The 15,942-nt window shown below is 29.6% G+C and overlaps 3 protein-coding genes across 4 annotated transcripts in view; 2 read left to right on the forward strand and 1 right to left on the reverse strand.

The window, feature by feature from the left end:
- LOC124947739 (flotillin-2) overlaps positions 1-15,942 on the reverse strand; it is a 73,590-nt gene that overhangs the window by 34,768 nt on the left and 22,880 nt on the right. The gene's annotated exons all lie outside the window — the stretch shown is intronic.
- LOC124947732 (glucose dehydrogenase [FAD, quinone]-like) lies at positions 124-7,648 on the forward strand. 2 transcript variants are annotated; one of them, XM_047490297.1, is made up of 4 exons: positions 124-3,424; positions 4,392-5,171; positions 5,838-6,021; positions 6,147-7,632. In XM_047490297.1, the coding sequence occupies exons 2-4, from the start codon at positions 4,755-4,757 to the stop codon at positions 7,460-7,462; spliced, it is 1,917 nt and encodes a 638-aa protein (XP_047346253.1). In that variant the 5' UTR covers positions 124-3,424; positions 4,392-4,754; the 3' UTR covers positions 7,463-7,632. The 2 variants fall into 2 exon arrangements, with proteins under 2 accessions (XP_047346253.1, XP_047346254.1); XM_047490298.1 differs by lacking the exon at positions 124-3,424 and having other exon boundaries at positions 4,358-5,171; positions 6,147-7,648.
- LOC124947733 (glucose dehydrogenase [FAD, quinone]-like) lies at positions 7,906-15,929 on the forward strand. The gene is made up of 4 exons (XM_047490299.1): positions 7,906-9,880; positions 12,354-12,836; positions 13,353-13,536; positions 13,662-15,929. The coding sequence occupies exons 2-4, from the start codon at positions 12,420-12,422 to the stop codon at positions 14,975-14,977; spliced, it is 1,917 nt and encodes a 638-aa protein (XP_047346255.1). The 5' UTR covers positions 7,906-9,880; positions 12,354-12,419; the 3' UTR covers positions 14,978-15,929.

Here is a 15,942-nt window from a genome sequence, read left to right on the forward strand (position 1 = left end):
AGAATCAACGCTCCCATTAATTCTTTTTTCTATCTGCGCAAAACCTACCATTCCTACGAACATAGAATTTTTGAAGATATCGCAGTATGACAATATTACCAATTATCATAAATCCTTCACATAATAGAATAATTATTATCAATATTTGTATAATTATACGATTGAACAATTTAATCAAATTTTAATAAAACTTCGTGTACGCTGGAGGGTTGACGTCAGTACGCGTAAGTAAGTGTTAGTGATTAGAATAAAAATCTTTCTGAGATTTAACTATTTAACTTCATTATTTACAAAATAAACGTAACACTTACAAATTATTGGATTATCTATGTAGGAATAACGTGTCAGTATACTACTCTGTCGAGCAATTAAAAAACGCAGCAGGTAGCAGCAAGTTTTTCGCACTAGAACTTATTCACACATTATTAGAGAAAGGAGTAAGAAAAATTCTTACAAAACATTATTTAAGAAAATTAAATATTATTTTTATGTTTTCGATGTATAATATAACAAAAAAAATCAGTATGTACGAATAAAAGAAGAAAAAGCAGTATTTCAAATTATAGCTTTATTCCTTTTTATGTTATTGCAGAAACTAAAAGAAACAAGATAAATTTTCTTCAAGTGTCAATAACGTGTCATAAATACTAAAAGTATTTTCTTTTTATATAATAAATTTTTTTAAACATACTAGTTTTTGTAACCACATGGCAATACTATCATATGTCAAAAATTTCTGATGAAGTTAATTTTATATTATAGCCATTCATATTATTGAAAAAACTTTTTCTTGAATAATAATATGAAAATAAATAACTCATAATAATAAAAATCCAAATAAACTTATTTACTAATGATTATATAATTTTATATATTTATATTTATGATATTAACTAATTTGTCATTTTATTATGAAGAGTAAGAAGAAATCATTACGGTAATTTCAAAGCAATTCGCATCAATTCGTTATTGCAAACCCATACCCTTGTAGTATACAACATCGTTATTATTTCAGCCAAAATACAAACTTTTCAACGATTTCGGAATATTGATTGAAAACACGCTTAACATAAAGGACGCAGCAACATAATATTCGATAAAATAAACAGTGTTATCTTTCACGGATAACCAGACTTCTTGGAACTACATTGTCTTCTCCAATTAAAACCTATTGATAAAATTTACACCTGAAATATATTCTTACTTCACTTGTTTTCTTTCAACGCGATAATATGGATAAGGTTAATATCAATTGCGGAACATAGAAAAATTCACAAATGAAATTATTTCACCCCCTTTCTTTGTTCTTTATAATTGTTTCCAAAATGTTACTATACGAAACAAAACAAAGAGATATATTACAACTCTTCGAGCACGTACAATGAAATCCTGTATGAGAAATATTAATCCTATACCGACACGTGAAAGAGATTTGGCACGATTTCTTTTCTTTCAGGCTGATTAAAATTCGGCATATATCTGGAAAAACAAAAATATATTTCGAACTCCACGTACGATATAATAATCAAATTTAAATATTTTCCCACGTAAAACCAAACAAAAACATATTGAATGGCTCAGACATATCACAGTTGCCTATAATTGTTAATGAAAATACTAATGCATCAGTTATCATGATTGGCAAAAAAGAAAACGATATTATTAAAGAAATATTAACAAAAAAAAAATGTATGAATAGTTTTAACTCTCTTGCAAAAATTATTATTTATAATGTACATTAATTGAATTATACATAATGTAATATATAATATTAATATGTATTATTACGATATACTCAGGGTTAGTTTACAAATAGAGATTTGAATGTATTAACCTTGATAGTTTGTAGAAATGTTAACTAGTATCTTAGAAACATTTAAGATAACGTACTAATTATACAGGCTCACTTACGGATAAAATCAGCAAAATTGATGACAATGTAACTTTTCCATTAAATTTTTTCATCGCATTACACTGTTACATATATTTGTTTGGAGTTTACTGTTGAAATAGCTATCTCTTAAAAATGTAGCAAACAATTAACAGCACATACAATTATTTAATCATTCCAGAGTAACTATCTAAACATACCTACGATCAATAAAGTTATTCTTTACCATATTCCTTTCCTTTTTTCATTGTTTTTGATTATTCCAATCATTTTATCGGATAGTCAGATAAAACGAAAAACTTTTTACCGGCGTAGTTAGTAGCGTCATTAACGAAATATTATTTCAGAAATCTCGCAATACGTAACGCTACTCACAAATATATTATATATTGTAGCAAATATTGTTATATTACATTTCGACTAAAATTAATAAATCGGTCAACCTCACATTGCTATTGATAAAAATTGAACCACTTCGATTAATTTCAATTCAATTATGGTTTATAATAAATTTAACAAAATCTTGGGTAAAACGTGCGAAAATAATGAAAGCAGAAATGTATCAAGTTCTCGTTTGCTAAACCTTAAAAAAAAAACTAAACAAATGTTTACGAAGAAAGGAAACGTGTAATACGACGTGAAAACGTAAACATGAGAAAATCTACAACCGAACCCCCATTTCTATTGATACTCCATAAATGTGCACTGAATATTCGCGAATGATGATAAGTAAGAGGAACTCGGATATCATAAAAAAGAGTTATATATATATAAACGAAAAAGAAATGATTACATATTCAAAAACTATCATGAGTCTGTGGAACTAGTCATCAAGATTTTTAATCTATTGTATAACGTGCCAAAATAATCATCGAAATATGTATGATTAAATCCGAATCTCAAACATTGTAAATTATCATTATAATGTTTCCATTTGTATAATCACTTGGTAAATTTAATTAGTTGTGTTTGAACGAGATCAGTCGATCGACAGTTGAACAAAAATATGATATGCTATTGGCGAATTAAGCTTATTTGTGAAAGGAAGAGACATAACTGAAATATTGAGAGTGGGAATGAAATGGAGATATAACTTGAGTGAGATAAGTAATGTATTTAAAATTTCCAAAACCATCTGCGAGAATGAAAAGTGGGGATAAAAATATTAACAGAAAAAATGGGAAAGAAGCAAAATTAGTCATCAGTAGACCAAGAAAAGAGTACAAAAGGCAGAAGGCGATATTAAGTAAACTGACCTCAGTGTACAGAATAAAGTGCAAAGTGTTATACCATTATAATATCTGAATTAGTAAAATTCCTATTAACTATAAAAGCGATTTGAATTTCACTAGACTGCATCTTACAGATAGGATTACAAAAAATATCTTACAATAATGTTCTGTATCGCCATTTCCGATAAATCATAGAAGAGTCGTCCAGCAAACTGAAAGGTGCCTCAGTGTGATCATTACGAATTCGAAAAGTCAGTTTGGCAACAAAATTTAGCACTAATTATTTTATATAATCTAGTAGGTGAGTAAAGTCACAGCTTGCGTAATACAAATTGCTTACACTGAACTCTTTCATGTCACGGACGGATGGAGTTATTATCCTAGTCAGTATAACACATATCTTCCTGAATGAGATAACGGTACGACTTGATACGCTTTTATTATCAATTATTTCTTCGTTCTTACAATTCTATCCAGTTAGAAAAAAGTACATGTGCTCTTCGCATCACATTGATTTCTTAATCTCGAGGATAATCTTGTTCAGTAATGATAATTCGTCCGTGAGCAAGGAAAGTCCTGAGAGAATCCATGTCCTTTACTTGTTATTGGATTTGTTATCAACAGTTGTATGAACTATTATAATTATTACCAGGTTCCTTCTTTAGTTGATTGAAATAAAAAATAGAAGGTACGATCATTACAAGAAGTAATCACTACTTATAGCCTAAAAGATAGTTTAGAACAATAAGCAGTCTCGTGTAAGATACTGAAACAACAAATAACTATAAACAAATCACTCAGCTTCGCAAAAAATCAATTACGACTTAAAAAATATAGATCAAAAAATATATTCTTTAAATTTGTACACAATATTGGTCCTTAGTTTACTTATCAACAAAACTATAAGTCACATAAAATTAAGAATTCCAGAAAATAGATCATCTTTTAGAGATGTAATTAAATCATTATGATTGATTCACATACTCAAAAATAAAATGATACATGCATAAACTCGAATCCTTCCCCACGCAATCAGTTTAATCGAAATTTATTTCGATGATGATTATCTTTCATCACTAAAGTATCACTATTCTGCGTTGATACAAAAGCTGATACATTGAAGAAATACTAAGCGATATTTAAAATCCAGTAGATTTTGTATTCCTTAAATAAAATGTTACACATATCAAAAAAATAGCATTATACTTCAAAGAAAATACCATAGATATCCACAAAGCTTTATAATTCTTTGAATTTCAATGTTTCAGATTTCATTTCGACTAATTGTTGCAAGTGCATTCTGATATCCAACAAGAGATATTATTATTATGAAGAAAAAGAAATAAATAAAAATATTGTCATTGGACGTAAATACGAAATGCTAATTCGAATATTTGAGAAATACATGAATTGAAAAAATAATTAGGGTTATTTATGGATGAATGATAATCTTGTTTGATTACTCAAGCTTGATCCTTCGAATTTATAAAAGAGAAGGAGAACTAACTATTAAAAGTTGTATATGGTTTCACAGAACGTCCTTGACTGATCACTTGAGTGTTACAATATATGAACAGTTTCGCTTTGATCGAAGAGGTAAAAAAGGCCTAGCTAATTAAAAGTCCAGATCAATGATGACGAACCATATGGCAACTGCAGCAGCAGCGATACAAACGAGTATGGCTGCACTCGGTATCGAAAAATTGAGAATCATACCGTTTCTAATATCTGTCTTAATTTATTTCAATTATTATCTAATAGACCCAGAAAATCAACCACAAGTCATGAAAAATCTATTAAAAGAATACGATTTCGTAGTGGTCGGTGGTGGTTCAGCTGGTAGCGTTGTTGTTAATAGATTAACAGAGAATTCAGAATGGAGTGTACTTCTTTTAGAAGCAGGTGGTTTCGAAAACAAGATTACGGACGTACCGATTTTCTCTACCTATTTACAAAATACCAAAATAGATTGGAAATATAGGACTGAAAACCAAGATAGTGCTTGTCAAGCGATGAAAGATAAACGTTGTTGTTGGCCCCGTGGAAAGGTGAGCTCTTTGATTAACCTGTGACGTAAGATTGTTGAAGAAATCAATAACAATATCAATTATTTTATAATTACATTGCTGGTATGTTAGCTTACTGTGCGTCGTAATACAAAAAGTGTCAAGTATACGAAAAATACAATCAGTTTAAAGAGAAAATAATACTTTAATGATGAACAAAATTTTCAAACTCTTTCATAAATAAGATCGCTTTCAAAGGAGAATAAATGGATGGTTGCTAATATAACGTAACGGAATAAAAAAAAGTATTAGATAATTGAAGATACTAGAATGAGATGAATTTGCATTAAACTTATTATATATAATCTTCTAACGTCTATAAATCATATTGCAGTAGATATGCTATTAATGCATTCATTGATTAAACAAAACATCCATGTTGGATCCTTTGAATTAAACAGCTACCCGAACACGATTTATAAATATCTATACCTAAAATTCTCCGGGTTCTACTATTACAATGAATACAGACTTTGATTTGACACAGGACTACCTTGTCGGTTTTCAACAAAAGAGTTTGAAATGATATAGTAAAACCAGCCGCGAATATATTAATAAAAAAAGCAATCATAAGCCACTGAAACAACTTTGCTTATTTTCGTGAAAATAACTTAAAATTATTACATTATCTTATTCCATTGATTCTAGGTATTAGGAGGTTCAAGCGTACTTAATTTTATGATGTATATTCGTGGGAATCGTCGTGATTTTGATCAATGGGAAAGCTTTGGTAACCCTGGTTGGGGATACGACGATGTACTCCCATACTTTAAAAAGTCACAGAACCAAACAAACCCATATCTGGCGCTGAACACCAAATACCATAGCACAGGTAGGATAGGATTTTGATTGTTCATAAAATTCGAAGAATTGAAATGCTTGATTTTTTGAGATAACAAGACATTACAAGTGATATTGAGTCATCCATTCATTCTCCTGAAAAAATGGATTTTACAGGTGGTTATTTAACTATTCAAGACTCTCTTTATAATACGCTACTGGCTCCAGCATATCTTCAAGCTGCAGAAGAGATGGGTTATAACATCGTGGATACAAATGGCCAACAACAAACCGGCTTTGCATTGCCTCAATATACAATGCGCAGGGGTGCTAGATGTAGTGCAGCCAAGGCATTCGTACGTCCCATCAAATTTCGAAAGAATTTTCACCTATCATTATGGAGTCATGTTACGCGTGTTCTCATAGATCCAAGTACCAAAAGAGCATACGGTGTAGAATTTATTAGAAATGGTCATGTTGAGACCGTATTTGCAAAAAAAGAAGTTATACTTTCGGCAGGTGCTATAAACACCCCTCAATTATTGATGCTGTCTGGAATCGGTGCTAAGAATCACCTCGAAGATCTTGATATTCCAGTGATTCAGAATTCACCTGGTGTTGGACAGAACCTTCAAGATCATATATCTATTTTTGGTCTATCTTTCCTTATCGACCACGAGATCAGCTTTGTTTATAATCGTATATTAAACATAAACTCAATATTGAAATATGAAATTACCGAAAACGGTCCACTAACTTCGATTATTGGTATCGATGCAGTAGGCTTTTTATCCACCAAATATGCCAATCAGACGGACGATTGGCCCGATGTAGAGTTAGTAATTTCCTCTTCCTCGGTTAATACCATGGGAGAACTATTTAAAGATGCTTTATGTCTAACGGATAATTTTAACAATGAAATGTATGGAGAGATCATTAATCAAGATAGTTTCAACATTTTACCAATGTTGCTCAGACCTAAATCTCGTGGATATATGAAATTAAAGTCAAAAAATCCATTCGATTATCCATTAATGTATCACAATTATTTAACGAATCCTGATGATGTAAATGTTTTACGAGAAGGAGTCAAAGCAGCAATTAGATTTGCTGAAACGAGTAGCATGAAAAGATTAGGGACAAGATTTTACAGTAAGCCATTGGCAAATTGTAAACATCTTCCTATGTTCACGGACGAGTACTGGGAATGTGCAATTCGCCAATTAACCATGCCAAGTTATCACATGAGCTGCACTGCGAAAATGGGTCCACGATCTGATCCAATGGCGGTCGTAGATCCCTCTTTAAAAGTATATGGAGTAGAAGGACTTCGAGTGATCGATGCTTCGATCATGCCTACGATCACTAGTGGAAATATCAATGCACCTGTGATAATGATTGGTGAAAAAGGTTCGGATCTCATAAAGAAGGATTGGATATCTAGACGAAAGAGAAGCAATGAGACTATCTCAGGTTCTTTCAATCAATATTAGATATTTTGGATAGTCCATCGAATGAAAGTAATTTATATATTTTTCAAATACGTAGTATAAAATAATTATGTGTACTATTAAAAATTCTAAAAACTTGCTTTTTAAAGATATATATATATATATATCTGTTTGTATGTGTTATTAATTCGTTTACTATCAATAAATGATGGAAAATTAGTCTTATTTCAGCACATACTTTAAATATATATATATATATATATATATATATATATATATATATATATATATTAATTCGTTTACTATCAATAAATGATGGAAAATTAGTCTTATTTCAGCACATACTTTAAATATATATATATATATATATATATATATATATATATATATATATATATATATATATACTTTCAGCACATACTTTAAATATATATATATATATATTTAAAGTATGTGCTGAAATAAGACTAATTTTCCATCATTTATTGATAGTAAACGAATTAATAACACATACAAACACATCAATTTTGATTATAGCCAAGAAAGGAGCAGATATGATAAAAACGAATTGGCTCGGAAAGAATGAGCTACAAAAAAAATAATTGAAAGTCGTAAAGTAAACTTTAAGTTCTTATAAGCCACGATGCTTCCTTAATTGGAAGTTTCTTTTTCTTTTATAACGTAAAAAAAGAAACGTATCGTTTTTATCGTAATGTTAAAAAATATTCTTTTAATTGTTTTTTGGTATATGGGATCATTATAAATATAAATAAATACTATATTCGATTATATAAATATTACGTCGCGGGTTATGGATTGAGCCTTCAAAGTTTCACCGGAGTATATATGGTTGCCTATTCGTAGGCATTCCTATATATTTTATATTTACATTGATTTTGATATCTTTATAATGAAAAATTATACGCATCGAGTACTATATACAATTGAGATAGAAAATATTTTCATTATTTCATATACTAAAATGGATAAAAAAGAACGATCTTCTCAATTGTATATATTACGTATTGTATCTGTGTGTTATATAAAATCCACATAATAAACTGCTTGCTTCACAATCGCATGATTTTATCATAGTTCCCAACGATAATTCACTTAATAAGAAAACTATTAAAATAATGTTAATGGATGAGTACACACATACACTATATTGATATAAATTATAATTATGAATGAATGCTAATTTTCTGGTTATGTATTCTATTGAGTAAAATATGTATTTATGTTAAATTGTTTAAATATTAACAAATATTCCTGCGAAGTATATAACTGATAATAATTTGTAACCCCTGATGAAAGAGGTAAAGAGCAAAGAACAGAAATGATCGATTAAGTCGAATGCGGGTACACATGTTTATTGATTTCGAAACTAACTATGAAAGAGAAATTATTTGTAAGAAATACGTAAAAAACAAGTTTTATGTTGACATATATAATGGAAATTGATTAATGTTTTATGTCGAATGAACTGATAAAATTTATATTAACCTACATACTGTAAAAAAAACATCATACTTATTATAGGCGATTTAACTTATTCTATTTTTTAACAGTCATTTCATCATTATACATATTAATAAATAATATACGTAACAACTTAGCAAAAACGATTTGATAGTTTTATATTAATCATCATAAATTTAAAAGAGATCTAAAATGTCTATTTATATGATAATTACAACTCTTAAGTTTTAAAAAAAATTTTTATAAATGTCGATAAGACATGCATTTTGATAATACGGTAAGAGAATAAATTTCTCGTCTGACCTAAAATCTAAATATACGAACATTGGCGAAATCTTATAAAATACCAAGTAGAATGGAGACTTTCTTTTCACTTAAGTGAGCAAATGTCATTATCGTGCGATTTTTACCGGCAAAGAATACTCCAAGTTTGTTATGACATCATTGCAAATGGATTAAACGTAAAAGTAAAAGTAAAAAGACTCTAGAAAAAAAAAAAAAAAATATAATAAAAAATTGTTATGAATAATTATGCACCTTGATCTATATCACAATTACCATGCCAAGCCTAAGTATTAATGAGCAGCTAAAGGGTTAGAGGCAAAGAATAAATATATACTAAAAGGCTCGTGATAGGCTTAATAAGAAAGAATTTAAAAATGGTGGCTAAAGTAATTTCGTCATATTAAGGTGGTGGTAGTCAAGGTTTATATGTTTCATCGCCACATTCGAACTTTCAGTCTATCGCTTTCTCTGACACAGTGAGCTGCACGATCCGTCTCACAATGAATGTATGTGAAACTATACTAATAAATATCGCGTTTACAATTAATTGACTTAAAATTATGGAAAAATAATGTCGAGACACATCGATAAATGACGTACATTGTGATATTTCTAACGAAGACATTTTGGGAAGACACTCTTTGTGTTCTAATTTTTAAGTGATCGCTTTAACATAAAGCAAACGAATTACTGGTGAGTATTCTTTTTCGAAAGGAAAAGCACGAAGTAGAATCTATTATACTACATTACATCGGTCACCATTTACGTTCACTTAAAGAAATTACGCAATACTTTGGCGTTCTGAAATTGCATTAGATGCCGTTTAGCAGCTCTAACTACGAAATCGCAAGTTAGACACTATGAAATTTACTACTTGACAAAGGAACATCCTAAATAGGGAAATTCAAAACTTTGTCAATATTTAAGTATATTACCTTTTAAATGTAATTTTATTTCTTTGCTCTTCCTTTTCATTCATACAGTCCGAAGATTAACCTTAGAATTACATCCCTTTTTTCGTAATTCTTTTGCTTTTTTCCAAAATCGTTACAAATATATCGAATAAATTCATCAAGAAAAATTATACGTTTGAATGCGCCTATAATGAAAAAAAAAAAAAAGAAACGTTTCTTAAGTAATTACAAAAAATTACAAAAACGAGTACAAAAATTGTTAAAAAATATGGAAGTTTTCTATACAAATAAAGAATGTTTTACATTTGCTACTAGCGCTTGCAATATATCAAGTAATACATCAATGGGTGTTGGTTTTTCTTTTTGTTTTCAAATTCCCAATTGTATTTGCAACAAAGAATCTAGCTGATTTCATTTTGTTAGCATATTTTACGCCATTTACATTTAGTTAATATAAAGAATAAATTTAATTACGTGTAGACATAGTCAACATATTGAACAAAAGGTCCGTGAAATTTATAGAATATTTTATTGGTGATATTAATAATCTTTCCTGGTGTAATCAATATTAAAATACTCTGCAATATACAATAAGATATATTCTATATTTTCATGTAATTTCACTTCTCAATATTTTCTCGCGCAAAGCTTGTACCTTTGAGATCTTAGAATCTGAGAGATAAAAATACTATTTTTTACTATATTTCTAAATTTATTTTCTGACGTCGCTTTCAAAAATATAAAATTTATCAAATTTTTCATAAACAATTAAATTTCTGCAGCGAATCGGTGATGTTTAAGAATATTTATTTAAAATACATATACCTATATTTAAAAATAGATTCATAAAGAGGATCAAAATAATTTGTAATTCGTCCTAATAATTACTCAATTTTAGTAGATCATATTTTCAGAATTATTTTCTGATATTTATTGAAAAATATAAATGAATAATTTTGTAAAATTAGTTTTCATATTTTTGTCTTATTCTTTGTATAAAATTTATACGTATTACAAACCTACACCGAAATAGTTTTTGATCTCTCATAAAATATTAAAAATATTATTCACGTACTATTTTTTACTTTCATTAAGTTTTGAGAAGTATTTCATAAAATTTCTGTATAGTTTAAATATAGTTTTAAAAATTAGATATATTTCAGAACTTATACGTTGTATAAAAATTAAATATTACACAGCACTTTTATATGATCGCAAAACGTACAAAAGGAAAAATAAATCTTTCATATTTATGAACAAAAAAATGAGGAATTTTTTTCAAAAACTGTGAGCAAAAATAAATTCAGTAAAAATTGTTGGAATCGTTTTCATAAAAAAAGTCAACAATTGAAAACAGACATCTGTTTCAAAAATATAGAAAAAATTAACTGAAAATAATCAAATGTGATATAAAATAGACGCTGTCATTACGATTAATGAACTATTATATTTAACTAAATTCGAATGTGAATTTATACAATAAATAAATGCCGAATAAATCCAATAAGTTTAGCAGGAAAATTTGTTGTTAAATATCAAAATTAAATATTACAGATTTTATTACTGTTTAAGAAAAATGAAAGTCAATAAATCATTTAAATTTTATTTATTTAATTAAATAAGTCACGATGATGTGCTATACGTTGTCATAATCAAGTAACTACACTAATTAAATAATTATCTGTCATCACTAAAGTATCACAATATCCATATTTGTTTATACATGATACGAAATATAATACATAAAAAAAAAAAAAATCTTGAAATTCGAAAAAAACAGAATTACGAAAAAAGGATATTTCGGATAAAGATAAATTTAAAATACATAGCAAATAAAAATAACATTTCACTTAGAAAAAAATAATTTACGCTAAAATATATATATATAATTTGTTGAATTTCAGTATTCCAGATCTTATACCATCAACTAAGTTACAATATTCTGCTAGAATATCGTTACGAGAGTATCGTTATTACGGAGAAAAGGAAATCAATGAAAATGTCCTCGTTGAATGTAATGACGAAATATTTTTCGAATACTTAAGAAATATATGCTCTTGAAAAAATAATTACGGTTAATTAAAAATAAAAGTAACTTCAACAAAAATCGAATATGACAGTACAATGATTTACGTAACAATCTTGTTTAATTACCCAAGCTTGATCATCCGAACTCATAAACGAAAAGGAGAAGTAACTAATAAAAGTTACATATGGTTTCAACGAATGTCCTTGACTAATCGGTGTTACAGTATATGGACGGTTTCGCTTTGATCGAAGAAAAAAATAAAGGCCTAACTAATTAAAAGTAAAAATCAATGATGACGAACATTATGACAACTGCAGCAGCAGCGATACAAACGAATATATTTGCGCTCGGTATCGGAAAACTGAGTATCATACCGATTTTAATATCTGCCTTAACTTACTTCAATTATTATCTAATGGATCCCGAAAATCAACCACGAGTCACAAAAAATCTATTAAAGGAATACGATTTCGTAGTGGTCGGTGGCGGTTCAGCTGGTAGCGTTGTTGTTAACAGATTAACAGAGAATCCAGAATGGAGTGTACTTCTTTTAGAAGCGGGAGGTCACGAAACCGAGATTACGGACGTACCGATTTTGTCTCTCTATTTACACAAAAGCAAATTGGATTGGAAGTATAGAGCTCAACCACAAGATAGTGCTTGCCAAGCGATGAATGATCAACGTAGTTGTTGGACCCGAGGGAAGGTAACTCCTTTGATTTAGCCGCGATGCAAGATAGTTAAAGAAATCGACAACAATAACAATTATTTCATAATGAAGACTACTAGAATGTCAGATTAGCAAAGAGTTATAATGTAAAGAAGGTCAAGTATACGTAAGATATAATCAGGTCGGAGAGAAAGTAATTCGACGCGGTAAATATTAGAAACTCGTTCATGGATACGGTCATTTACAAATAAAAACAAACAGATGGTAGCTAATATAACGTAACAGCTTTAAGAAATTAAAAAAGAAACAACAAATAGTTGAAGATACTTGAATAAATGAGTATTTCTTCTAACCCATATTTAATTAAATTATCTATTAATTCATTTATTCATTGATCAATCGGAATGTCTATGTTAAGCCAAACCTACGAAAATAAAATACAATAATATATATTATATAAATTAATACAATCACAGATCATTACAATCTTTCAGTTTACTCTCGAAGAAAACTACTTAAAATTATTATATTATCTTATCGGATTGATTCTAGGTATTAGGAGGTTCAAGCGTACTTAATACCATGTTGTATATTCGTGGGAATCGTCGTGACTTTGATCAATGGGAAAGCTTTGGTAACCCTGGTTGGGGATACGACGATGTACTCCCATACTTTAAAAAGTCACAGGACCAAAGAAATCCATATTTGGCGCGGAACACCAAATACCATAGCACAGGTAGGCTACGATTTTGATTGTTCTTAGAATTCGGAGAATTGGGATGATTAATTTTTTGAGATAACAAGATATTACCAGTGACATTGAGTCATCCATTTAATCTCATGCAAAAATGGATTTTACAGGCGGTTATTTAACTATTCAAGACTCTCCTTATAATACGCCTCTGGGTCCAGCCTATCTTCAAGCTGCAGAAGAAATGGGTTATAACATCGTGGATGTAAATGGCCAACAACAAACAGGCTTCGCATTCTTTCAATATACAATGCGCAGGGGCGCTAGGTGTAGTGCAGCCAAGGCATTCGTACGTCCCATCAAATTTCGAAAGAATTTTCACCTATCGTTATGGAGCCATGTTACGCGTATTCTCATAGATCCAAGTACCAAAAGAGCATACGGTGTAGAATTTATTAGGAATGGTCGTGTTGAGACGGTATTTGCGAAGAAAGAAGTTATACTTTCGGCAGGTGCTATAAACACTCCTCAATTATTGATGCTGTCTGGAATCGGTGCTAAGAATCACCTCGAAGATCTTGGTATTCCAGTGATTCAAGATTCACCTGGCGTTGGACAGAATCTTCAAGATCATATAGCCGTTGGTGGTCTAATATTCCTCATCGAACACAAGATCAGTTTAGTATTAACTCGTTTGGTGAACATAAACGCAGCATTGAGATATGCAATTACTGAGAACGGTCCTCTAACTTCGAGTATTGGTCTCGAAGTAGTAGGCTTTCTACCCACTAAATATGCCAACCAAACCGATGATTGGCCAGATATAGAATTTATGATTACTTCTACCTCAATTAATATCGGTGGAAAACAAACAATAATCGCCCATGGCATATCTACCGAATTTTACAATGAAGTCTATGGAGAAATCATTAATCAAGATAGTTTCAACATTTTACCAATGTTGCTCAGACCTAAATCTCGTGGATATGTGAAATTAAAATCGAAAAATCCGCTCGATTATCCATTAATGTATCACAATTATTTGACGAATCCAGATGATGTTAATGTTTTACGTGAAGGAGTCAAAGCAGCAATTGCATTTGCTGAGACGAGTAGCCTGAAAAAATTAGGAACAAAATTTCACAGTAAGCCATTGCCAAATTGTAAACATCTTCCAATGTTCACAGATGAATATTGGGAATGTGCAATTCGTCAATACACAATGACAATTTATCACATGAGCTGTACTGCGAAAATGGGTCCACGATCCGATCCAATGGCGGTCGTAGATCCCTCTTTAAAAGTATATGGAATAGAAGGACTTCGAGTGATCGATGCTTCGATCATGCCCACGATCACTAATGGCAATATCAATGCACCTGTGATAATGATTGGTGAAAAAGGTTCGGATCTCATAAAGAAGGATTGGATGTTTAGACGAAAGAGAAGCAATGAGACTATCTCAGGTTCTTTCAATCAATATTAGATATTTTGGATAGTTCATCGAATGAAAGTAAATTAAATATTTTTATTATTGCGTCATATAAAATAATTACGAGAATAGGTAGAAAGCTTTAATGAGTTGCTTTTTAAGGCTTATGTTTCCTATTTGTTTTTCTGTTGTAAGAATGATCTTTTATAGAATTAATATGTGCTTAATCAAAATCTAGTTATATCATTTATCTATCATAACCAAATTAACTGTAAATTGTTAGAGATGATTTATATTTTTAAAAACTCCATAATCGAATTTGTTTACATGTTATCCATTTGGAGTTAACATTCATTACATCTTGGGATTTTACAACGAAAAACTGTAGTTGGTCCTCTTACTTTTTTTTTCTTTTTTCTTGTTTTGTAATTTTTTACCTATAGAATGTAAGATAGCATGTTCTTCCTTTTACATCCTTATCATTCTTGACATAAACAAGAAGCAATTTCTGTTTTATAATCTTGGTGACTATACATTATATAATAGCCAATCTCTCCTTATATAAATGCCAAGCATGTATTATTTTTAAATTCAATAATAGATGCCAATATCAATGATATCATCTTTTTGAATGAATTTTTATCCGGTACAATGCAATTAATCAGTCGACTAAGTTTACCTCACCCGTGAATTTATTCTATAACGCTACTATATTTGGGCTTTCAAGATCAATACTTTCCTAAGTCTTTTTGTCCCATCTCTTCAATGTACTTGTTAGCTGTGCTCCATAATATATATTTATTACAGTCACACCATCTATATTTATGCAGTATTCTTTTTAACTGTTTTTTTTTCGCTATTTCATCAGAATGAACAATTTTTCCATTTATTTGACCGTACAGTTGTAATGTTTTGAATTTCGATTTTGTGAAGTTCTCTTACTAAATCAAAACTTTTTAACAACAATTGTCTAAATAAATTTTGTGAAATAATATTCTTAATACAATTTTGGAGAGAAT

The sequence above is a fragment of the Vespa velutina genome, chromosome 3, assembly GCF_912470025.1.
Source record: "Vespa velutina chromosome 3, iVesVel2.1, whole genome shotgun sequence".
Classification (NCBI taxonomy): domain Eukaryota; kingdom Metazoa; phylum Arthropoda; class Insecta; order Hymenoptera; family Vespidae; genus Vespa; species Vespa velutina.

Coding starts and splice junctions, on each gene's coding strand:
- LOC124947732 (XM_047490297.1), top strand. CDS start 4,755: ATGATGACGAACCATATGGCAACTGCAGCAGCAGCGATACAAACGAGT. Junction 5,172..5,837: donor GTTGTTGGCCCCGTGGAAAG/GTGAGCTCTTTG, acceptor CATTGATTCTAG/GTATTAGGAGGTTCAAGCGT. Junction 6,022..6,146: donor CACCAAATACCATAGCACAG/GTAGGATAGGAT, acceptor TGGATTTTACAG/GTGGTTATTTAACTATTCAA.
- LOC124947733 (XM_047490299.1), top strand. CDS start 12,420: ATGATGACGAACATTATGACAACTGCAGCAGCAGCGATACAAACGAAT. Junction 12,837..13,352: donor GTTGTTGGACCCGAGGGAAG/GTAACTCCTTTG, acceptor GATTGATTCTAG/GTATTAGGAGGTTCAAGCGT. Junction 13,537..13,661: donor CACCAAATACCATAGCACAG/GTAGGCTACGAT, acceptor TGGATTTTACAG/GCGGTTATTTAACTATTCAA.